Raw genomic sequence first — 25778 nt, forward strand, 5'->3', positions numbered from 1 at the left:
TATTTTGAACACTGGACCTGTTTATTTAAAAATCTTTTACTGATATCCATATTTTCCAAAGCCTACCATGCACATAGATTACAAGCAGTTAAAATATGTATAACAAGTTAAATAATATAAAAGGGGCGGCGTATCTTTGAAAATGGTCCAGAAGACCTGCTCTGAATGAAGCACCTCTTCGCTATTCATTAAAGCAGCCTGTCTTTGTTCGGATTTTTATATGAGTTTGCAAAAAAAAAAATGAATTAAACCAACTGACTATTAAAGACACACAAAATTCTTGTCTTATGCATTAGTCATATGGCTACTTTAACGAAGATCAGAAATGGTGGATTTTCACACATTTCTTCTGGACTATTTCAGAGTGTATTTATGTATTTATTTATGTATTTAACATAAGATGTGGCCCACTTGTATATACAAACACATCAGAACAGAATAAAAAAGCCAGAATGGGGTGGGTGGGTGGAACCCCCATCCAGGGTAACTCAATGAACTAATTAAAAATAAATTACATTGCCACCATATCTCGAAGGTATTAAAGTCTGTGCTTCTATGCTTTTGCCTTGCTTCAGAAATTTAGGCAACCTTGGTACATTCATCCAAAATTCCTTTTCAATTGCATAACTGATAAGTGTTGAAGGTATTCTTAGAAAAGGCCGGTATCTTTCACCCCCAGAAGAATGTTCTTGTGATAAAAAGGAATCTATGTGTGTAATATGTGGGCCCATCTTTGATACCTTAATGCTGATGTACTTGAACATCAAATGCTGCGAAAAAGTACCATAGCTTGAGAAAGTCCTTTTTTAGTTTAATGTAGCACTATGCCTACACATACCTCGGCTATTTTAAATTCCTTTCCTCCATGCAGATAAATTTTAGTATGTATTTTTACTCTGGTATTCATTTTATGTTACTGTTTTCTTGTTACAAGGATATTATGAATACAGGCATGCCATTTTAGTCCAATTCATATGTATAGTACACAAAATGCACCTCTTCCCAACATCTCTGTGCCAAAAAGCAAATCACTTTATAATTGCTTGATTTCCTGTGTCTCTTTCCTATTCAGCTAGTCCTGGGTAAAATTGAATGCTTTTGAACTGAGATACCATCGAACCATTAAACATATCTGAAGGTTACATCTTCACAACCTAAAAGTTGCAATATTCCTATTTTATGACTTTATAAGCTGGCAATTTAAGAACATCCAAGAATTTGGGATTCCCAGCGGAATCACATCCAAGCTTATTCATGTTGAGGTAAGAATATCTAATGAAAAAGAAAACATGGGACAGGCCAAAGGCAGCAGAGTTTCAAAGGATCTAATAAAACAAAAGAACAACAGAAAAAGAACAGAAGAATCATCAATTTTTGTAGCATTTTTCTTCTTGAGCAGAGCATTCAAGGGGGTAATTATGTATGTTTGTTTGAGAAAGGTGATTCAGAATAGGGCAAAATGGATTCGCATTACAATTTTGGAGCATAACAACTGCTGATCATTCCTTTCAGTACTTGAAAGTGCATCTCAGTACTTGAAAGTGCATCTCAGTATTGTAGAGGCAGCTCTCAAAATATAAATCTATAATGTCTACTAAAAACAAATCTGGGCTTACTAGGACATCTCCCAGGGAGAGCAATCTTCTTGGTCAAGTGCTGCATGAACTTTGAAGGTGTAATATCACATGCTAATAAACAATATTTAATATTCAGCATATGATCCAGGGAAAGAAGTCCTATACTTGGTCTCCTTTGGAGCAATCCTGCTCCAAAGTGTTAATTTATCCCAATGACATTAGCAGTGTGATGCTGGGTAAAATGAATGTTCACATTTTGCCTGCTTGTGCAAAGACTGACCAGTTGTGAATGAAACAGCCCACAAGTGATGAATAGAACTCTCTTCATATCTACCTTCTTTAGAGAAATTATCAGTGACTGATCTGTATGCACAAAAATTCCCAGAAAATCCTAAAAACAAATTAGCGTTTCTAGGAAGAAGTCACTGAACCATCTTTTCTTAAAACATCACTTAGAACTTCAGCATTAGGCAAGCTAACAAGAATTATATTACATCTTCTTAAATCAGGTGAGCCCTTTGTTTCAAACATTCTGGCTTTTATCATGTTTGCCTATTCTAGCATGACCTTTGTCCAGGGATGGGATTCATCCGGTATGGACCAGTTCAGGCCAAGCGGTAGTTCCAGAGATCAGTTGGCCCCGCCTGCCCACCCTTGCCCTAGTCTATCCTTTAGTTCCTTCTTTTGAAGCCCAGCTGATTCGCATGACACAGCGCCTCAGCTGTTTTACTCACCGGGGCTGCAGCAGAAGGCAAGTTTTAGCTGAAAATTGCTGTTTTTAAAACACTACGTGCACTTACCGAACTGGTTGTTACACTGGTTGAATCCCACCACTGCCTTTGCCCATTTGATTGCATGATCTTATCTGTACTTACAATACTCTTTGACTATTCCCCAATTCACCTAGCTTTATTGCTGATGATACAGATCTCCCAAATATAGTTCTGAACCTCAAGGATTTTACCAGGCTTGTCTTACGACACCAGGATCCCAATATTCTCAAGAAGAAATCAATGCCAGTAAGGAGCAAAGGCCCCTGTTCTCAGGGGAGTTGAAGAAGCTACATAAAGCTGACCAAATGAACATTCATTTCTATCAGAGGTCAGTGTTCTACTGTTCTCTCAGACTTGCATAAGCTCATTCTTTTTGCCATAATTAAGAAAATAGGCCTGACTTTGTAGACACCACATTGGTAGTAGGCAGGTTTTTAAATTATATTTTGGAATCTAGGTTAAGTAATAATATGAAGTCTTAAGTAAATGACAAACTTTAACCTGAAATCATTCTGAGCACATTCATGGTATTAGATTCTTAGCACACAGGCCTCAAGTTCCGAAGGGGTCAGCATTGAAGCATTTTGTAGCAGGCCCTGATTTTCTTTCCAATACATCTTAACAGTATATGGATGATTGGGCGAGAATTCTGATTAAATAAAGATGCACCACATTTACACTGGGACCAGCTGCATTTTGACTCTGCACAACCCCAAATGAGGAAACAAGTGCAGTTCCAGTTCTGAGCATGCTTTTTTTCGTGGTTGTGCCTCCGATTTCAGTTGCATAGCATAGCTGTGACAGTGCTGCAGGTCCATCAACCCTGATGCATGTCTTATAATCGGATTGGTCACCATTTGATGTCATAACTGTGGGCAGCTGGTTTTTCCATGTTGTATTTAGTATGCAAAGATTCCTGGGCTTTGTTGGAATCCATCCCTTCTAGCCATTCCTGATAAAGCTTCTGCACATGCCCGTTGGTTTCAGGAATCTGAACAGGAACTGTGGCATATACATCCTCCATCTGCTTGAGAAGGGCTTTATCTGGTTTTCCATCTTCAGTCTGGGCCTGGCCATTCCCATTTAAACAACCTACACACCAATGAGCAAAACAAGAGGAGAAATTGGTTTACTTAAAAACACTGAGTGGGTTTATCCCAGGGGTGGGATTCAATTTTTTTAACAACCGGTTCTGTGGGCGTGGTTTAGTTGGGTGTGGCTTGGCGGTCATGTGACTGGCCAGGCTTGGCCAACTCGACATCACTCACATTGAGGCACGCATCTCCTCGCCTGGCCTCTCATGACTGTGGGGATGCTGCAATAGTCATAAGTGTGAAAAAAGGTCATAAGTCACTTTTTTCAGTGCCATTGTAACTTTGAATGGTCACTCGACACAAGCAAAGTACCAGCAAAGGAGGGGGAAAAAACTCCAGAGAAGTTCCTGATGTAGGAAGTCTAGTCCTGCCAAGAATGTAATAAGAGTTAACGGAGAGGCAGTTTGTGTAAGCAACACCAGAATGTTTCCTTCCTGCCTTCCTTACAGGATTAGGCCAGTAATTTCTTCTAACAACTGGTTCTCCGAACTGCTTAGAATGTTAACAACCGGTTCTTGCGAATAGGTGCGAACCTGTAGAATCCCACCCCTGGTTTATCCACCATGTTTCTGTATAGCCTATTTTCATGTGATCATTACATCTCCATATTCATTTACCCTGCCTCTGACATCCCCATATGTTCACATAAATATCATGGACAAATACAGCTTTGCTATCTAAAATCTGGTACATGCAATTTCAGACAGTGCTGTCTTAACTAGAGTCAGCATTAGCATCAGCAACATTAAAGAGTTTAATTACTGTACAGCATGTGTGAAGATTTTTTAAAACTATATAGGGAGATGCAGAAACCTCAGGTTTGGTGATTACCTCCAGGACAGGCTAAAACTTCAACAAAGTGGTAGGAACATTTCCCCTTTTTCAACTTCAGAATCATATTTTGGATATTTCGAAAGCCATAGGCCGCTGCAAAACGTAGCACTGTCTCGCCATCCTTTTCTAGGGTAACCTCCTGAAAGTCTTTGTTTCTGAAAAGACAGGGGGAAAAGATTTCTGGTTGTTCCCAAACAAAGCAAGCAAGCAAGCAAGTGAAGGAATATGGTTAAGAGTTCCTATTTCGGCCTCTATATCTGATGGCCACAAATGCTTTCTACTAATTCTATCTGCTGCCACCTTTTGTTGCTTGTTTTTGGAAGGAATATGATCACTCTCTTCAAACTGTTTCAATATTTTTTCTGAAAGTGATTGCAAATGTAGTGAATTTATACATATATGGTATAGGGGTTTGTGTGTGTTTTGATTTAGGACTAAATACTGGTGACATATGCTCTCAGTAGCTCCCCTATGCCTTAGTACTCAGCAGGTAAAACAATGAGTAGTTTCTCTCTGTAAAAAAAAAAAGGGGGGGGGATGCTGGCAGCATGATGGTACCAATTCTTTATTGTCTGGCCTTGCATTGGTCCTTCATGTTCTTTTCAACTTAATCTAACATGCTGTTTTTATACTTTCTCATATCAATGAATTTCTCTACTATTTCCCCCGCCCCCAAATAATTTTTGACTGAGGTTTTGTTATGACTGATTTTACTATGATTACTTTTATTTTTATCAATCTAGTCTTCATGAAAAAAGGCTAATAATTGACCTTACAGGCTTTAGGTGTTGAACTTTTATAGCAAACGACAGTCTTTGCCTTTCCAATTTACAATAATTTTAGTCTGCAGGCAAAGAGGCCAGGCTCTGAAGGTACAGAAAGTGGCCTTGTGAACAGATTTCCCCTTTGGAATTCTTGTATCTAAAAGCAATTTCAAATCAAGGGGCACAGCCTTCCAAAGCTTATCAAATTTCTTAAACACTGATTTTTTTAAAAAAAAAAACAGAAATAAACAATGACTGTTAAGCAATTGCATGCTTTATGGACAGTGTTTTAGAAGCAATCTAATACTGACCCATGAAGTGAAGGCTTGCATACGAAACAAATATGTAAATAAGGTTGGATCAAGGCCTTAAGTAAATACCATTGCCAACAAAGTAGCCTAGCTTTCATAAAGCTGCACTGCATTAAGCTGTGCTGTCTTTCCAAAGATGTTCTGAAGATTGCGCAGCTTTACAGGCAGAGCTCAGTTTTACAAAAGCTCAGGAGTCCTGTGTAGAAAAAGTTTGCCAGAGAAACTGGGTCCAAAAAGGAGACAGCAAAGAGAGTGACACTTTCCTGCGTTGGCTGTGGCAGTTAGATGCAAAAGGCAAAAATTGGCATGGGGAACTGGGAGAGAAGGCAGCTGGGTGAATGAATGCTTGCTGGGGCTTATTGGATGGCTTGAAGTTTCCTGGGGTGTGGTAACCAGCCCCAGAACCATCAGGTTCTGGGGCTGCTTGTCATCCTGCTAGAGGATGCAGGGTGGTTAAAAGGGAGCAGATACATGGGCGAGATAGGGAGGGTGGAGGAAGCTGGTAACAGTTCCTTAACTTACTGAGGCTCACAACAGAGAGAGACCAAGCCCAGAAAGGCCTGAAGTGAACATGACTCTCAGTTAATGACCACAACAGGTAATGAATGCTGAAATTGGTGTAGTCACACGACATCTTGCTTTGTGATCACACTGACTTACAATGGCCATGCTGCTCCCGATTGTTATAAGTTGAGAGCTACCTGTACATGTGGTTTGAAAAGCAGCTATTTTCTCTTTCTGCTTAACTTTTAGTTAAGCAACTTACTTTAACGTTTTGTAGGTGAGCTCCTTCACTTCTGTGTTGAATAGCTCCTTGGCAGCGTGTTTAAAGATGTGCTCTAGGTAACCATCTGATCTTCCTTCATGCCGAATTAGCTCTTCTTCTATGCCACCAAACCTGTTAAGCAATAAGGGGAGAGTCAAGAAGTGGAAAACCAAGGTCACTTTGTATAAGCGGCAACCTTGACCCCTTAAACGGGCCTGACTATGCTATCATTCCCAGGCAAAAGGCTGATGCTGGCTAAGAGTTATGTGAGCTGTAGTGCAGCATATCTAGATTGGGGAAGGATGCACTGTGGACTTTAGTACATATTTGTGCATAAACAGTTGTGATATGCTACCTAATCAGAAAAAGGTTTTCCCTTGTCCAGTTGTATGGGGTGATACTCATCTCCATTTCCTAGCCAAGGGAGCCAGTGTTGTCTGAAGATCCTTTCCATGGTCATGTGGCCATTATGATTATATGCCGAGGCACACAGAACATTATTACTTTCCCACTGAGATGGTACCTACTTATCTACTTGCATATGCCTGCTTTTTAACTGCTAGGTGGGCAGGAACTGGGGCAAATAGCAGGCGCTCACCCTGTTGCGGGGCACTCGGATTCTCAAAGACAGGCTGTCAGCTTTCCAACTGGAAAGCTCGGTGTCTTTACCTGCTGAGCCATTGCACCCTCACTTAACACAGTAAGGGAATCAAAAACTTCTGCCACCCATAGTCATATTATATCCCCCAGTCATTATTATGTGGATATCTGCATTTCTGTAGCTCTTGGATTGGAATAAGCAATTGTCATATGTGCATGACAAATCCTAGTCTGGAAGAACAGCATACAAATGTTCAAAATAACGAATCAGATCACTGCAGCTGTGAATGGTGTTTGTGATTTATTTTGCAACCATTTGATCTTGTAAGCATGTCTCTTCTTCCCTAGTTGTTTGGTTTCCTGTAGATTAAATGACATGTTTGCCCTACAATATTTGTAGACAAATATTGCTAAAAACTGTGATTCTAATAAAATGGGTAACAACTGCTCTTTCAGAAGACAAACAGCTAGAAATGGCATTTTTAAAACACTTAAGTATTGCTTTACAATATGAGAATTATATTATGGTGGAAATATTTTAGCATCTAAAAGACTTCCACCATAATATAATTCTTAGATTTTAAAGCAATACTTGAGCACTTTAAAAATGCCACTTCTGGCAATTTATCTTTTGAAAGAGCAGTTGTTATTGCTTCTAAATGATACAATGTTCGACAGTGTGGAGGCTTCCCACTTAATGTACTATGATAAACATTCCATGCTTCTATAGCAAGTGCATCTCAGGACAGGCATATAGGCCCAGTGTCAACCCCACAAAGCAAAGCTTATGTGTCCCAGTACTGCAGGCTGGGCATGCCATTCCATCATCTCTGCAAATAGCACAACAATAACTCTTGCTTCTGCACTATAATTGAGAGCATATGGTAATGTTACTGTCAGGGGTTGTAGACGCTCACATTAGCAGAAGTCAACCTATCTGGCAACACCAACATTTCACTTGGATGGTAGCTGCTGAACTCCCATCTGGCTCATGTCATCTACTCATATGTTGGAGCAAAGGGAGGGAAGGGAGGAGCTGCTGGCTGCTTCATTGTTTTCTTCTTGTATTTGCTGGTAAATAAGATGAAGGGAACAAAGAAGCTGGCTGATACTTTGGTTCTGCAATGGAGAGCTACAGGACAGCCAGCAAGAAAAGTGATGGGGATGGGGGCCAGTCCAGTCCATTTACCCAAACATAACCAGGATCTCTGGATACATAAATAATTTTTACAAGAATGGCATGCTGAAACAAACCAATTTTTAACACCACTTTATGTAGCATAACGTGAAGGCCATAATAATTCGTATTTGTGCTTCTAAAATGCTTTCATCTGATAGAAATGCATAAGGTGATTGTTTTTAGAGAAATCATGAAACAAAAGGCTTGCCAAAGCTACTTACAGGGTATCAAAGGACACCTCATTTATTTCTTTCAATGATATTTTTCTTTGCTCCATCATTTGGAAGACTTCACCTGTATGGAAAAAAAAAATTCCTTAAATATGTAACAAGGTTACTAAACACGAATTCGCAAGATAAATCTTTTCTTTTTCTAGAACAGTTTTTTTTTTAACTCTCCCATCTGGAAAACAGCTTTGAGGCTCCCTGGAGGGCTTCCATCCAAATATCAGCTAAGTCTGAACTTAGTTGGCTTCTAACTGGTTCTTCTGCCAGGTGAGGTAGCCAAACACATTGTTGTTGTCACTCTGAAACTAAAAATTATGATCTCCTAACTCTGAATAACAAATGAAGATTTATTCGTACTCAAGGGCAATAAAGGTATTTTGGCATTTGAGATAAAAAGTATACAAGAGCTCCGCATTTGTTAAAATCAGAAAAAGAATAAACTACGTTGGAAACCTTACATGCCCATGGACATTCCACATTCTCCCCAATGATAGGGCTGAAGAAACATGACAATCGTCTCAATCACAGCTTACTTCACAGTGATACATTTGTCATAGCCCTTCTCAGTTTGGGGTCATGGAAAAGTGGCACATGAAGATTCTAGGAAGTTAAGTTCCCGGGGGAGAGTGATAGGATGCGAGAGCAAATTCAGCATCTGTGTATCCTTTTGGTATTACAAGTTCATTCCCCCATTGTCTGTTTTATGTATATATAATCAGGGCAAATCTTACCAGAAATATTTCCTGTCACCATATATGTCCAGCAGACACCAAAATAATACAATGCAATATCAAAGATGAAAAATATGACTGTTAATCACAATCTTTCAAAATGTAAATTACCCCGGCTTCTCTTCTTTTAAAATACCCAATCATATCTATCCAGCCAACCTGTTACATGACTGTAGGTCCTCGTACAGTGTCCTTGTTAAAATAAATTTGAATAAAAGGCAATGCAGTATATTGTAAAGAAGATATTACCTGATGTTAAAACACAATCTACCTCTTGAGAGTTATACAAATGGGTATAAAAGTCTTCCCGTAATGCTTCTAACTTTTTGTCATTGCAAGGGGCCACTACAACATGGAAAATTTTATCAGGGGATAGATTCTGATGGAAAAAGAGAAAAAAAAGAAAATACACTTACACACACATACATACATACACAGAGCAACATTTTTTCAGAATGCGTTTCTTACAGAATTTGGATTTGTACACATCTTGATGCTCTTGAGCTTGACTGTTTGCTTACAGATGTTTCATGGCCTAATTAGACAATATTATCAGTCTGCACTGATGATGTTACCTAGTCGGGTCATGAAACATCGGCAAACAAAATAACTGAGCTCAGAGAGCACCAAGCAGTCCACAGTTCATTCTTGAGCTACAGGTATTCTCTTCTATTGGAATCTGGATTTTGTTAAATTGGAAATTAGACTCCCTTAATCTATCCTGGTTGGCCTTCATATATTTTTTTCCTGTGCTCAATCTATAGCTTGCTTGAAGAATCATCTAATCTTGAAGTGGCAGGGTATATACGGAAAAGTAAATAAACGAAATCTCTTCCTGCAGTGGCTGGTGTACTGGACTGCAGCCTTTGTGATCCAGAACAATTTCTGATTCTACTTTTAAGCATTTATTAAATTTATATGCCACCCATTCCCCAATAAAGCAGTTTACAGATCATAAAGTTTTATTATTGTTGTGAACCGTCTAGAGCTGTGCCCTGTGATAGAAGGTTATTTAAATCTTGTAAATAAATAATAGCAATCTAAATCCTGTTCTAAATTGAAGGGCGATGAGGAAGGGTCATCAAGGGAGATGTCTCTTTGCCCTGTGGTCCAAACCTTGGCATTACGGGATTTAATGTTAATTGTCTGGGCACTACCAGGTCGACTTTATAGTACAATATAGAAATAGCATTTAGACTTATATACAACTTCACAGTGCTTTATAGCCTTCTCTAACCAGATTACAGAGTTAGTATATTGCCCCCAACAATCTGAGTCCTCATTTTGTCACCCTTGGAAGGCTGAGTCAAGCTTGAGCTGCTCAGGATCAAACTCCTGGCTGTGGGCAGAGTCAGCATACAATACTACATTCTAACCACTCCACTACCAGGATTCTTCATATATAGGTCTTTGCTTATGTGGGATGTAGGGATTCTGGAATGCTGGCACCAAAATCTTCCAAGCAGCCAAAATAGAGCAGATAAGTAACTCACACTCAAAACAGTGAATAAACTTACTGTGCTGCCCTTTATCAGGAAGATTTCACATGCATGATCTAAAATTTCACTTAACGTCAAGATGACTTAATAGCAAGGGATGAGTGCTACCAGAAGCCCACTTGCTCAGGAGTACAAGCTGATGTTACAGAAGGATTCCAGGTTGGCTGAAAGCTTTTCAAACGCTCGTATTTACCAGACTCTAACTGTGCTAAATGGATAAACCCCTTTGTGAAATGATCCCAGGAATGAGCATCTAAGACCAGAATGAGAAAAAGACATTTTTCTCTCAAAACTGATTGAAAATCAAAAACTGCAAACCCATACCTGCTGCCTGGCAAAATAATTCTTCACAAGAGAACCCATGATCTGTTGTGGTGACTTTGCAGTGCAAATATGTGGGATTACCATGCTGGGCAGGACTCTCTCTGCATATTGGATCCAGCCTAGAAGGAAGGCACAAACAAAATTAGTAAAAGAGGATCTGAAGTGGTGGAATATTCATAACCAAAGAAGTTAAAATTTAATTAAATTAAAAAGACAAACCCAAAGCCATCTTTTAAAAATACTTGTATCACTATGATGATGAATAAAGAAATTGTTCAGCAAGCCATGTGGATGTAGTTAGTTTTGTTCTCTGAAAATCTCAATATCAGATTACCGAGGGATCATCAGGCTGTAGACAGAATGAATTTGGGGAAATTTTCAAGACTTGGATTGTTACATGAGAATTGGACTAATGTGTTTGCTCCAGGAACAATCAGCTATAGAAATGATGAATGCCAGATCCATAGGAAAACATGACATTTTACATTTGCAATATTATTTCCAGGCTTGATGTTTAGAAAAATCCAAATTATTGCCATAGGTTTTCAGCAAAGATACTTTCTTCCTCTTCAATGTCGGTAATTAGCATCCTGCAGTTCCTGAAATTATAGGGCAGAGAGTACCAAGCTAGGTGCCTGGATTTAGCAGCCTCAACTGTACAAGGCCACACACAAAGCTATACATGTATAAGAAGGGAAAATAGGCAGAAGGCAGGCTGTCGCTATCAGTGAGGTTATCGTCTTTTGCTTTTGCAGTACCAAATGTTTTCTGCAAATATTTCAGGGCTGCAAGAACATTTTCAAGACATACAATAATATTTCCCATAAATGTGATTTTTCAATTTTTTTTCAAGTCTTTTTATCGGAAACTTCTGCAACCCATTTTTAGATTCCTTTTTCTCTTTCTACATAATACATTTAGGGCAGGGCTGTCAAACTCACGGCCTGCGGGCCAGATGTGTCACATGCCGGCTACTCCCACACCCGGTTTAGCTCAGGGGGGAAAGGTCACAATACGTCACATGACAACACCGTGACAAGTCTGACGATGCAAGTTTGACACCTCTGATTTTGGGACTATATAATGAAATAACGTGATGATACTATGTTTCCAATCACATTTGACTACCTTATTACTTCACAGGGAGCAAAGGAAAGCATGAACCTCATAAAGAGAAGGAAAGTGAAGGAAAAGTATGAGCCTCATAAGAACTGGATTGGAACTCGCTGCCTTACCACCTTGAACATCAATGAAACAGAATCTGGGCATTTGATGTTAAATATATCTTAACATTTGTTTGATTCAAATTTTTTTAATGAAAAACCTATTGTTTTAATTGCAATTGCAGTATTTAATTTTAGATTGCTTTAAGGTTTCTTTTAATGAGAAATTGCTTTGAATAAGCAATAGCATAAACAGCTGCCAAAATTCTACGTTAGTCAAGCAAATCTTTGACCTGAAAAGTCCCAGAAAGGGTCTGTGTTAGGTTCTCTTTAACATTAAGAATAACATTTTGTCTTTTGCAAGAGCAATCATTATTTTCCCCATAATGTTCTAGATTTAGAATGATGGTATGAAGGATCATATTTTAACAATTCTTTTTTAAAAGGAGGGGGGCGGAGGGGGGCAAAAGCAACAAATTACGAGAGGGACAAGTATTCTCCACTGCACTGAATGGCCTTCCACTTAGAATTCCAGTTAGGGTAAGACATGTAGGAAAAACTATATGGTAGACTGGCTTAGTTTCCAGGAAGCAAAATTTCAATTGACTTTTTTCCCCCAGTCATCACAATTAAATAAGATTCTTAGTGGATGTCATTCTTTCTTCAGTTAAGGCTCTCCTTAAGATTCAGGTTAGAAGAAGCCACAAAGATACTTTCGATCTATCTGGAAAAACAAATGTAATTTTATTATTCCCTATTTGCAAATCTTCTTAGTTTCCTTCTGAAAGCCTAGGCAAGCCACAGCAGCTGGCTGACACTTCTGTTCAACTTATCTGAGCATGCACTTGCTTTTTCTTATCCTCTCTTGTCTTTTGTGGCTTCACCCCCTCATATCTACACATACATGAATTCCTGGTCCTTTCACATTTGCAGATAGAACGCTTCTAGCGGAGCGTGAAAAAAATGTATTATGTATAATGACTTTGTTGTAATACACTGGTACTCTTTTGAAACACATACATGTAAACAAAATATAATGTGTAATGCAGCGGTGGCTCCCTGAAACAAAGATGGTGATCCCAAAAATCATTTATAATAATTCATCTCATCAAAGGTGAGCTTCCAGAGTCTTATAATTTCCAAGTCTTATATAATTCCTGATCAAACAAGTCTCAGCAAAGTTTAATGAGCTGAGTCGAGAACTAGCTTATAGCATGAGTCACTCTGTAAATTGAGTGACCTCCAAGTATCTGTTTTGATAAGAAAAGCAGAGTTCAAAGTATTGCAATTTCACACCTTTGCCATTGCATGATCACACAGACTGCCTTGGTGTATAAGCAGGAGGCTCCAGTAGGTATTTATCTTTATTGAAACAAGCACCCAGATGCAGGCTTTTTCTGCAGAGTCAGCTCCAAGGCAGAACTCCAAAAACAGGGTTATAGAAAAGCTGAAGACCCAGAACACTTCCCGGTTACTGTATTCTGCTGCTCAAAGTCAATGTTTGCCATTCACAACCGGATATCCTGTGCGCTTTCAACCAAAGCTGCCATTCTTTCTAGCCAGAACTGTGCCTCAGTCCAATTGGAGTAGAGAAGAGTTGGCTGAGAAAATGGTGAGGACTTCCAGAGCTAACTTAAGAGTGGAAGAGGAGGGAAAAAGAGGCCTGGCATAGAGACTTCAGCTATTCTGGTAACAGTCTAAGGTGCAAAATTCAGGTGAAACCTCTGCTGGACAAACTGATAACAATCACAATTTGATTCTGTAGTGTCAAAAAAGTTGAATGTTTCAAGCAAATGTTTTACATACTGTATATCCAGTTGAAATTGGAAGAGGCTTTGCAGTAGTAATGCCTGAAGAATCCGTTTTCACCCGTTCCAACCTTAGCAACTATTTATTTAATTGCCAGCCAAAATGTAAGGTAGAATGCTAATTGTATTTTACAACTAATTGCATGTGATGGTTGTTCTTTCTATACAGTTGGCTGCCCAGTCTTTCTAGCATTGTGTGGCCTTATAAATTTCTATATTAAAATAACAACAAAATGTGGAATCGTCTATGAATTTAAGTGTTATTGCCATATATAGCTCATAAAATTGTTTGGCGCTCTTTGGTCATTTTTGTCCATTCTGTCTTGGCTCCAAATTTACCTAGAATTTACCTAGAATGGATATATGAATAGAATGTTTTAAAGTCCCTCCCTCCCTCCCTCCCTCCCTTCCTTCCTTCCTTCCTTCCTTCCTTTCCTCCCTCCCTCCCTCCTTCCCTTCTCCCCTTACTGTTTATGATATCCAAAGACATATTACTGAAAATTAGTATATAGTAGTTTGTCTACATCTGGTTTCTGTCCATATGCTAAAAATATTTCTGTATTATTATTCTATGTAACAATTCTGTATTCTATTCTATGCTATTCTATTTTTTGTTTGAATTGCTTTGGCAAACAGTGATGTTATGCCAACATCAGCGATCTTTGAGGCAAATATAATGCAAAGGATTTTAAAAATAATGCTTTAAAAAATGGGAAGAAAACCCCAGGGAAGTGTCAGGAAATCAGCCTGCTTGTAACCACATTCATTAAATGCTCCATTACAAGATAGCTAGGGAAATCTGACTTGCTATAAATTATAACAGGATGAAAGAGTAACATTACAAGAGAAAAGAATGGGGAAAAATGAACCAAACAGGACGTCCCCCCTGTCAGAATTTGCTATTACTATTTGCTACAGGCTGACAAGTATTATTATGGAACTGAAACGGATACCACTCTTCTGAATGGAAAAACAGAAGTTTCTTTGCCGCTGTGTTTTTAAAATAAAAATAAATTTCCCAACACTAAGGCAAGCCAATTGAGAGAAACACACTTCAGGAAACTCATTGTCTACATCATTATTGAACGAACTCATCTCCCATCACAGAAAACATTGGAAAAGCAAATTACAGCATGTCTGGATTTAGATTTCTCACCTGGGCAGGCAGAAGAAAACATTGGCAAAACATGTTCTTCCTGATTCTGTTGGCGGTACCGTTGCACAAATTCCTTCTGGCTCTCCAGAAGACTGAAATCAGCAGCTATTGCGGTGTCAAAGACATAATGCACTCCTAGAGAACAGACCAATTACAGAACTGAATTACTTTTTTTTTCTCCAGGCAATGCTGGTTTTTGGCATGTGTCCTTTTATTTTCATGTGGAAAAGATTTAAATGGAACCTCTCCATCCACCCATGCAAGCAGCAGCCTAAAAGATAATCTTGAATTCTACAGAATTCATTAACAGATCTTCCTTGCTACCGAGAAATTTGATCAGACCTTCAAATACGTTGTTCCTGTAGCCTACCCCATTTCCTGCTGTCCTACTCTCCTTCCTATCATTCATTCCCAATGTGGAGTCTTCATCATTCATTAGGGCAATGGAGGATGAAAAAAGACTCTAAGACAGAATATACATAGTCATGAGATCAACTTTCAAAAGTAAAGGGCATGATCAACTGTTGTGGAGAATCACAAATAAACCATTTTTCTATAGTAAAAGATGCTATTCTCTGAAGGACAAAACTGCAGGAAACATTTCAAAGTGCCCTAAGATAAAGTATTCACCATATATTAGGCTGTTAGTGCCTAGTATTATGTTTTACCTGACAGCAGCTCTTGAGCAAAAGTTTCCAATTATCTCCTAAGATCAGGGGTGGTCTTCAAAAATTTTAGCAAGGGGTTCTCTACCTGGTTGCTGGGTGGGCGTGGCCATGGTGGGTGTGGGTGTGGCCTAGTCAGCCTCCTGCACCACGGCGGCATTGGGGGACGCATTTTTGCCTTGCCTGGGCTCTGGAGGCTTTCCTCAAGCCTCTGGGAGGGCGAAAATGGCCTCCCTAGGCTCTGGATGCTCTCAGGAAGCCAGAAATGGGCTTATTTTTAGCCTTTCCAAACTTCTGGGAGTCCCATTTTTCACCCTCCCTGAGCCTCCGCACACGCCCTGCACTTACCTGCATCCAAAACGAGCCGCATGGGGACTCCTGGGAAGGGTGGGGTGGGGTAGGCAGGGCCAGCCAGGAGTGGGATTTGGGGGTTCTCCAAACTGTGCAGAATCTTAGCTAGGGGTTCTCCTGAACCCCCAGCAGCCCACCCCTGCCTAAGATCCTTTTAAATGGAGATACACTTGTTGCTGTGCTGTATCTTCTCAGTTTAAATACTGAAGAAAATGGAAATCATGTTGTATGGGAAGCCGATACCCATTTTCGGCTGCTGAAAACCCAGATCAAGTCTGTATGACTTTTGGTCATCTGCAACTAGGGTGGGGAATTGGTGATCTTGTAAGTTCACTGGCAAGGTTATTTTTTTAAAAAAAAATAGTGATTCACCCACTGGCTAAATTGTGAAAACAATACAAGTTTTCAACTCATCTTTAATTCCATAACAAATTCCTCTTTTCCTGTGCCACAGCTTTCTAGTATACCAACTTATAGTTGAATTAACAATAGCATTTGCCTCTTTTCCTTCAAGCAGTATACAAGTATTTTTTTTAAAGCTGAGGAGACTATTGATTTATATAAAAGAATGTCTGTGTATGACATCAAGATCACTTATGTTCTTGCATTCAAATGCTGTCCCCTTCCATACTGAATAGAGCAGGGGTGTCAAACTCATCGCCTGCGGGCTGGATGCGTCATCTGCTGGACACGCCCACCCCCGGTTTAGTGAAGGGGAAAAAGTTGTGATAAGTCACGTGACGACAATGTGACACCGCAAGTTTAACACCCTTGGAATAGCGCTTGTAATTATATCATCTCTCCCCAGCAAAAGCAGTGGGCAAGGACCATGTAATCAAGGTTGGAAGCATGCAGATCTCTTCCCAGGTGTCAGCCCAAATGCCTAGAACCAGAGGTAGTATTCAGCAGGTTCTGATCAGTTCTGGAGAAATGGTAGTGGAAATTTTGAGCAGTTCCGTAGAACCAGCAAATACCACCTCTGACTGGAGATGTTACAGTATCCTTCCCCTGCCAGGCCAACCAAGCCATGCCCACAGAACCGGTAGTAAAAAAAAAAATTGAATCCCACCACTGCCTAGAACGTTGGATAAAGAAGGCAAGTAGATGCAGTCCTGGTCTTTCCCTTTAATCCCCTCCATGGCAGCTGACTATCTCCAGGGGATGTGCAATTCTTGGAAAGATTTAAAACTCTATACTAGACATTTTTATTCTGTAATGCAAACTTTTAGATGCCTTGATTATGAACAAAAACATAATGAAAAGATTTAGATGCGTTCTTGCCTTGTCTGTGCTGCCTTAACTGCCTAATTATATCCCCATTTATAACGCTTGTGATCATATCCATAAACAACTCACTTATCTTAACCATTTTGCAATCCTTGCCTGTACCCTGACACACATGCTATAAAACTTTGTCTAAGGAATCAACAAAGTTTTATTTAAAGAAGCAACAATCTTTTTAATGCTGTCTTCCGCTTTCTTTTCTTTTTTTCATCTAGTAGCAAACTTACCAAGACTTTTGAGGAAGCCACAAAGCCTCCTAGCTGCTTCTGTTACTGAGAGGTTGAATTTAGCAGCAAAATAAGGCAAGGACTGAGGACATATAGACACTGCCAATACTTTGTGTTTTGAGGTATCACACTTCTGGAAAGCAAAATAAAGCACACGGGTGTGTTAAGTACAAACATTTAGAGTCTAACTTATACAAGAGATGGCTTTCTTACATCAAGCAGTGTTGCTTCATACAGAAATTTGGTTTTTTTATACCCGGTGCCAATTCTTATTAAAGCAAATAAACCTCTGAGTTAGAATGCGACAAAAACAAAACATCCCCATAATAATAAATAGCCAAATCAGGACAATGTAACATATAATGTAATAATAATAATAATAATAAAATCCCAGCATTGGAAGGTGTGCATCATAAAATATTCAGAAGATACATTCACAAATTCACATTCAAAAACAGAAAACTATAGCAAAGAGAGCAGAAGAAAATGGTGCCGGGTGGGGAATCAAAAAGTAAAGTTAAAATAGTTTCCCCCCCTCAATCTTAAATAAACGATTTAACAAGATTAATCAAATGAGCTTTCTGAATAGAGGTAGGGCCAAAGAAAAATTATATCCAATGTGGGGGTGGAAAGGAATTTTCGGGATTAGAAAAGGAAAAAAGGGAGTAGGAGGTAGATTAATAGAAACACGTAAGCATGGGCGTGCTGAATGAAAGAAGGTAGGGCAGATTAAACAAATGAAAGGATTTGATTGGGTAAGGCCCTCCACACTGCACACAGGAAAAAAAAAAGCAGGGTAAAGGCTAAAAAAGAAAGCAAAATGGTGTGCAATAATAAGTAGAAAGAGAGGAAAAGATTTCAAATGAGATTCATCGTTAAGTCTGCCCAATAATTCAGAAAGAAATAAGAGAACCAGGATTTTGGAACTCAGATAAAAAGGTAGACATTAGAATTATTCAAAATTTGATGCCAGGACATTTAATGATACACTGGATGGATAGTGTTAAAAAAAGAAGGGAATTTTAAAAAGACCATCCAAATTGTATGCCTGGAAAAACGATGATTGTCATCCGCATCAACGTTATTTTAGCGCTAACAAGTCACTAATCAGAAGCAATGGATTTGAAGTGTTTTGAATATAAGGAACAAGTAACAGATATTTGGCTATAATATGAGTATGGAAAGAAGTACTGAAGAACTGAGAATAGCTTTTAAGGAAAAATCTCAGAGGAAAAATCTAAAAGTGGGAAACAGGGAAGGCAAAGTAAAGAAAACAAAAAGTTGGATGTACCACAATGTTTTAGAGTGACATGTTAGGGCAGAAAACTTCCTAGACATGTTTAGGCATACAAACATCATCCCTTTTACCTTATTAAGGTTCAATACACGGAAGAACTCATTTGGATTCTGCTGGTAAACTTTGACTGCTTCCTCTGCTGTAATGCAACTGTCACAAGCTAGGCAATCACTAAGGAATATTTTAGCATTAGCCAACTTATGGAATTCACTTTTCTGGAAATGAATAAATTTTTTAAAAAAATCCATCAAAAAATGTAATGATGAAGTAAAAAAAGAACATAGTGCAGTTATTCTTGAAACAAGAAGTAATGAACAATTAAGTACCACACAATAGGTAAGTGTTCTGTCTATAACGCCTGAATTATGGGGAAGCAGGCACAGCCCTTAATTAAACCTGTAGGTTCTCTAATTTTACTCCCTCCACTTTAATCTAATTTAGGTCTTACCCCAGCTTTTTTGGGGGGTGGGGGAGTGGCTGGCTGAGTAAAAAGCAAAGTGGAAAGGTTTCATCCTGCTTTCTTTCACCTCTGTAATTTGAATGCTATTGTTCAGATGAAGGCAGCAGTCCACTTTAGTAAGGTTAGTTTCTTTTTTGAAGTAATTATATCTCTCTCTGCTGCATAATCAATGCCTGGTTTGAATAGAATCCTAGCAACTTTTCTCCATTGACAAGTTGAAAGATTCTCTTCCCCCAATCCTTGAATAGTTAGAAACCTTAAATTAATTTATTCAGTTCAGTTCAATTCAATCAATTCATACTCCACTGGTATGCAATTGGCTACCTCTGTGACCAATCCTTATCCTGTCTCTGTGGCTTTTGTTCCCAGTCACTGCCAGATTTCCTTCCAAAGCTTCCAAGTTACACATGTTGAAGCTGACCTTGGAAAAGACCACTTTAACCCTGATACAGCAAAGGAGGATTTAACATTATCTCACACTAGGCTAGGGAGAAGATCAAGTCCACGTGCCAGAGCAAAGGGAAGCAAAACCTGTAGTTGGCATAAATTTGGGCCACTGCGAGATGCAAGTGGGCAAAAGCAGCAAGAACACACTTACTTAGGTCACATATTTCTCCACAACAGAAAATCTTTCTGGGAAATGATATTTAGATTAGGAAGGATCTTAACAGTGAGCTGAGACTAATTCCTGTGACTTTAAAGATTCATTTACTTTGAGAATTAAGTGAAGTAATTAAGAAAGATTATTTGTACTGCATTAAATATTACCACTGGATTCTGGATATGCTTTTTTCCAAAGAGATGCTTTTAAATGCAGAATAATTTCACTAATCTTTAGCAGGCCTTTAGAGTGAAATGTATGATTAGGGAAATCAGGATAGTAGCGTGGTGGGAATTCTTCAGAATTATAATCTTTTCAATAGTCTGGCATTCAGAAATCTAATTGCGGCACAAGAATTTATTAAACTGAACAAGAAAAGAATGCTGCTGAAAACCACAAGAGTAAGTTGCAACTAAATGCTGAATTTAACAAGGAAGGGGGTTATCTTCATTTCGGCCACCTTCAGAAATGCCTAGTCAAGATTAATTTAAACTGTCTGGGGAGCAAAGCAATTCAGAGATTCATTTAAAAGGAATTTACCTCTTTGTTTTCATCATTTGAATTGAGAACATCAACTGTTGCGTTTTGTGGATCATCATTCTGTTTTTTACTACATTCCTGAAACATAGCATAAAATATCATTTGTTCAGAAGCAACAGAATCACTGATCAAAGCCACCTGAGGTAGAATAAAAGAAGATGGAAATTGTCTATGGGATCATGTAATGGGAATTGTATATATCTGGCAAAACTTATCCAAACAACATATATGGCTAATAATTTATATAATACTACTGATAAGGCAGGGTGCACTTAAGGCAAAGATACCATCAATTTGAACTTGAATTCTGGTACGTACGCAAATGCAACCTTGCAGTTTTCCTGGCAACATCATGGTTTATTGCTGCCTTCTTCTGGAATGTTTTTCACAGGCCTAGAATTTAATAGAAGTCTCCCATCTAAGTACTAACCAAACTTGACCGTGCTTAGCTTCAGAGCAATCCACTGGAATAAAATAAAGGAATTGCTGCCATCTCAGAAGGGGTAACAGAAGGAAAATATAAAAGAAAGAAAATCCAATAGAAATAGACTAAGTATTTTTCTCTCTCCAATGGCAGTAAATATGAAAACTGATGTCTAGATCCAGTAACCTTAATATACTAGATAGCCAGTTAGCATCCACTATAACAAAAGTCTCCTAAGGTCTTTGGGAGGTAGACAACTTGCTGATTTCAAACATGGAACTCCTCAGTTTCTGCCTTTGCTAAATCACTAGCTAACTCTCAGGACTGGTACAAAGGTAAAATTTTAAAAAGTGGATATTACAGTAGGACATAAATGTCAAAAATGATTACTCCTGAAGTATATGCTATTTTCAGAAACCTAAACAATTAAATAACTCATTACAAAAAACAAAAAAAGACCAGCATAACTGCAAAGTCTTCAAGGGAAAGGAGCACAAATGTATGTGTTCTGAAACCTCTACCAAAAAAATGCATGTATAATATATCCACCACACACAAAAATGCCTACAGTAGTTGAAGTCAATGGACTTTGGCAACCTTCCTCTTCTGTAAGAAATAGAATAAAAATATATACCTTCTGGAATAGGTCAGATTGTCAGTATTTTGTTTTAATTACTACTCCCCTCCAGTATTTTTCTGAATAATCCCTTACCCTAATCAAATTAAATTCAGATCAAATAACAATACTGACTAGAACAGAAGTCTGAAAAAGAAAGGAAATGAAGCACTTCATATTGCCATGCACTTCCAAAATATTCCTGTTGCTCTTGGTTCTAGTTCAATTGATGTTGTTGTTCTTTTAAAAAACATGTCAGAGTAACTAGAATGCACTATTCTTCTGTATTTTAATATATTAAATTTATAATAACATTATGGATTTATAATATCAACTGAACTGAAAGATCTACATTTGATGCAGCAACTAATTGTTTTTAAGGAAAGCAATGAAAACAGTCTGTGCGCTAGTTGTTTTCTACAATTTTTTTTTTGAAAACAATTTTATTGGTTTTTTAACAAACAAACAGACAAAACATAAAAGCATCAGCTCTCTTCCATACTTATATACAAACAGTGTGTCGGTTGGTTCATCAGTTTTGTGCATTCATTTCGTAGTCACAGTTACAATTACATTACATAATAACTCTTATTGTCAATCCAAACTTATATATCCTCATATCATTATTGAAAGAAAAAAAAGATTTGACTATACTTTTATTCAGTATAGTTATCTCATAAGGCATGATTGAATAAAAGTATAGTCAAATCTTTTTTTTTCTTTCAATATTTTTAATGATACAGAAACCAAATTTCAAATTTGATCTGTTGGTTAATGTAACTTTTCCACTTTCATCCTGATAAACAAAATGCAGCACACATTAACTATTTCTAATAATATGTCCCACTCACATAAGGCAAAAAGAAGTTTAAAAAAGATGGGGGAAAGAAGGGGATTGTTAAGATTTTCTTAACAACAGGGACAAAATGATAAGACCTCATCCATACAAGTGGTGAGATTGTGAAGGAACAGCATTTGTGTTAAATTACAAGGAGTTAGAACTACAAAAAACAAGGTCAGCCTATAACACACACACACACACACACATATATAATCTGAGCTTGTCCCACCACCTTTCCCCCCACTCAATAAGAAAAAAGTCTCTAAATTTCTCTAAATAATATTAACTATTAACTATATGGTCCTAACATCAAAAAGGAACATATACTGTCCTGGTCAATTACAATAGCGAACATTATAGAAATGAAGAAGTTAACTCATGAAATTCATGGAAATTCTGAGGTTAAACAGCTAAAGCATTGATGCAATTTATTCTTATTTATGCAGAAACTATAAATATACAACAACTTCCCTTAAGCTAGTAGCTCCCAAATCTCTCTATACTTTCCAGCCAGTATGATCACACCAGCCAAAAACTATGTAAATTGAATCCCAAGATTCTTGAAAGGTACAATGTAGGGAAGACAACTGAACACAGTTGAAATGCAATCTATTTTGTATCATTTCATGCTATAAATGCACATTTATAACTATGCACCAGTTTAAACCATAATAGTGTTGGTTTAAAATTATTCGCATCCCAGACATCAATTATATATTTTTCTCCAATTCGTATGTTTGGGAGATTAAAAGAAAGCATTTTCTGTCCAGATAGATTACTTTTAATTATCACTATCCATTTCTTTCTGGATAGGAGGAACCACCACCACAAGAGCAGAAAGCTTCATGTTTATTTGCAAATATATTTTAGTAAGTTCCATTGGGCTTGTTTTCAAAAGGTACATGGCTTTGTTTAGGTATGAATGTATTAGAAGTATATTGCACCATTTTTTCAGGAGCTCAAAATAACATAGTTAGTGCTTTCTCCTGTTTTTCCCCCAGCATAACTACCTTAAGAAGGCTCAGAGAGATAGAGCCTGGCCAAAAGTTTTTTTGCCCAGTGCTTGTGCACTGGGACTGTAGCACAATATAAATAATAAAAATAAGACTCACCTTTTTGGTGCAATTTTCACACTTCATTGGTAGGTCTGTCTTTGGTACTTTTTATTTTGGCAAAATTGGGTCTCTCTTGAGTTGCTGCCAGGTGTGCTCAGAAAAAGGAGCCAGTGTTCCTACTTTCCACCTGTCTGGAATAATGAAAAACAGCAGAAGAGCTGTAGCGGATTTCCCTCATTATTATTCCAGTTTTTCAGCCCTATTCTGCACTTTCTTTTGAATGAGACCTTCTAGAGCCAATAAGAAACTTTTAAAGAGAGAACCACCTGACTGCTCAGCTGCCAGTCCCATTTCTGCTGAAAAGTGGAAGTTTTTAATTTTCTCATTTGCAGAACTAACGAAAACAGCAATTGCCTTCTCAACTCTCGTGATGTGGAAAATTTGTCAAACTAAAATACTTTTTATTTCCTGTCAATTAGCTCCAGGATACACAATTTTATTGCTCCGTATACCATTTTGCTTCTTTGCCATGGGAACCCAAGCAAACAGTTGTTTTACAATCAGATGCATTTTTCATGTCCAGAGAGGAGAGGGCAAAAGGCAAAAAGGCAGAACTTTTCTCCATCTTTTATTTAATACTATGTATCTTGAATAACCATGAGATGAAAAATGAAGCTGTGTGCATGAGTGTAAACTACACCTATCAGGTTCTTTTCATTCTTTATTTATAGTCCAGAAGGAGTTGAGAAAACCTTTCTTCTCAGAAATGGGAATGAGTGCCTTTCAATCTCAGATATGAAAACAGTATTGTACAGTACACAGAAAATGCCTGCAAGTCATTCTTGAATTGGCAAAGTAATGGAATTCTCCTCCAAGAGACTGTCAGCTTCTTTTCAGCACTTTATGAACATCGAGACAATTCTGCTACTAATAGAAGAAAAATACTTCAAGATACCCCTAATGCTGCACAACAGGTCGACAGGATAACTTCTCATCCCTGATGCCCTTAAGTCCCCAATATTTTTTTATGCTATGGATGTGGAACCTGTGTCCAAACCATTCATGTTGCTTGACCACAATCCTCAACAATCTTGCTTTCTGGGTGGCCCTGAGAGAAGCCAGAGTCTGACAATACCTGACCACAGGTGCTCCCTCAACCACCTTACATCAAGTCACAGCTCCACCAAACATACCCCATCTCTTTCATTTCAAAATGTTCAAGTTCTGAAGACCAAACAGCACAACTCAATTACCAGAGTCATTTGTGACCCCTCTCACTGTGTGTAATCCTTATGAACTGAACAAGCAGGGATGCACCAAAGCAAATGCCCAGAATCCCTCTGAGGCACAGCTTGCATTTATTACAGGAGCAGAATAAATAAATTTATAACGATGACTGGAGTACACCTGATTCCACAGTAGGGGATAGCTTTTAATCAACCCACCCTTCCAGTAGCAAGTGCCACGGGTGCGTAATTACAGGGAAATCTGCTAGATTCCCTCATAGGCATGACTTTTCAGCTTGCACAACTGACACGCTGGCTATTGTGTCTCCAGTTCCCTTACCGAGAATGTGCAGAGAGGTTTCGCTCCGCTGGCTTTAAAGGATGGGTTGGTTGGTTCCCTTCGCCTGCCCTCGTCCTAAGATCAAACCCAACAAGAGTAGTTGTCTTTCTCTGCTTGCCCTGCGAAGGGGCTTCCCTGGCGAAGCGTTGTTGTTTGATTAATACCGTCCCTCTCTCTCCAGTTAACAGGGCCAACCCAAACGGTGCATTTTATCTGGGAGATGACACACACACGACGCGCGCGGCTGCCACAAGCACCACGCAAAGAGGGAATCTCCTTTACGGTGCCGCAGCCGGTCGCTACTTCTCGCCCGCGGAGAGCAGAAGGCAATGCCCGTGTCCACTGAGGGCGAAAAAAAAAAGGGGGGACATCCCCACATGCAGCAAAAGGGGAGGGAAAGAAACAAAAGCGGCACGGTACCTTGCACTGAATTCCCTTAAGTCACAAAGGGCATGCCTAGGAGGAGGACTTAGCGCGAGCCCCACGCTGCGGACGGCTACGGCCAGCGGAGAAGCGGGGTTGAAACGGGGTCAGGAGGCGAAGGGCGTCCTGAAATGACAGTAAACGCGGTGCAAACCGCTCTTCTTTTTCCTCCTGATTTTGGGGTAGTCTAGCTGGCCTTTCCTCTTTCCCCGCCGCTCGCCGGCGTTCATTGTAGACCTGAGAGCTGTCACGTACTCTCGGGCCCTGGCGTGGCTCAAGCGAGGATCAGCGCCCCCTTGCGTCAGAAAGGTGAAAATCGCCCCGCAATGATGATGATTTTTTTTTTTTTTAAAAAAAATAGTATTCACTTGAAGAACTAGAGACAAAGCTGGAAAACTATAGGTAGTCCCCACGATTACATTTCTCCCAATCCGTGAAGCACCTAAAAGTATGAGTCTGATTTCTCCCTTCTGGCTTATTAATTATTTCTTGTTTTTGTTTTCTTGTAGAGGTGTTTTTCCTGTGTCTTCTAACCAATCCTCCAATCTAATTTCCACAGCCTTTTGTGTCCTTTGGATGTTGGAGGTTATAGGAACCCAAATCTTGTCCAGGATAAGGAAT

At 38.8% G+C, this 25778-nt stretch overlaps 1 protein-coding gene across 2 annotated transcripts; it reads right to left on the reverse strand.

The window, feature by feature from the left end:
* Window positions 1-25452, reverse strand: NARF (nuclear prelamin A recognition factor). 2 transcript variants are annotated; one of them, XM_026702087.2, is made up of 12 exons: window positions 25155-25452; window positions 23226-23359; window positions 20233-20310; window positions 18703-18846; window positions 17335-17467; window positions 14808-14942; window positions 10681-10799; window positions 9107-9236; window positions 8121-8193; window positions 6120-6251; window positions 4276-4433; window positions 1-3442 (listed from the first exon to the last, which is right to left on the reverse strand). In XM_026702087.2, the coding sequence occupies exons 2-12, from the start codon at window positions 23250-23252 to the stop codon at window positions 3201-3203; spliced, it is 1371 nt and encodes a 456-aa protein (XP_026557872.1). In that variant the 5' UTR covers window positions 23253-23359; window positions 25155-25452; the 3' UTR covers window positions 1-3200. The 2 variants fall into 2 exon arrangements, with proteins under 2 accessions (XP_026557872.1, XP_087780887.1); XM_087924761.1 differs by having other exon boundaries at window positions 24735-25396.
* Window positions 25453-25778: the final 326 nt, after the last annotated feature.

This window comes from Pseudonaja textilis, chromosome 2 (genome assembly GCF_049901715.1).
Source record: "Pseudonaja textilis isolate UNSWEBS1 chromosome 2, rPseTex1.2, whole genome shotgun sequence".
Lineage (NCBI taxonomy): Eukaryota > Metazoa > Chordata > Lepidosauria > Squamata > Elapidae > Pseudonaja > Pseudonaja textilis.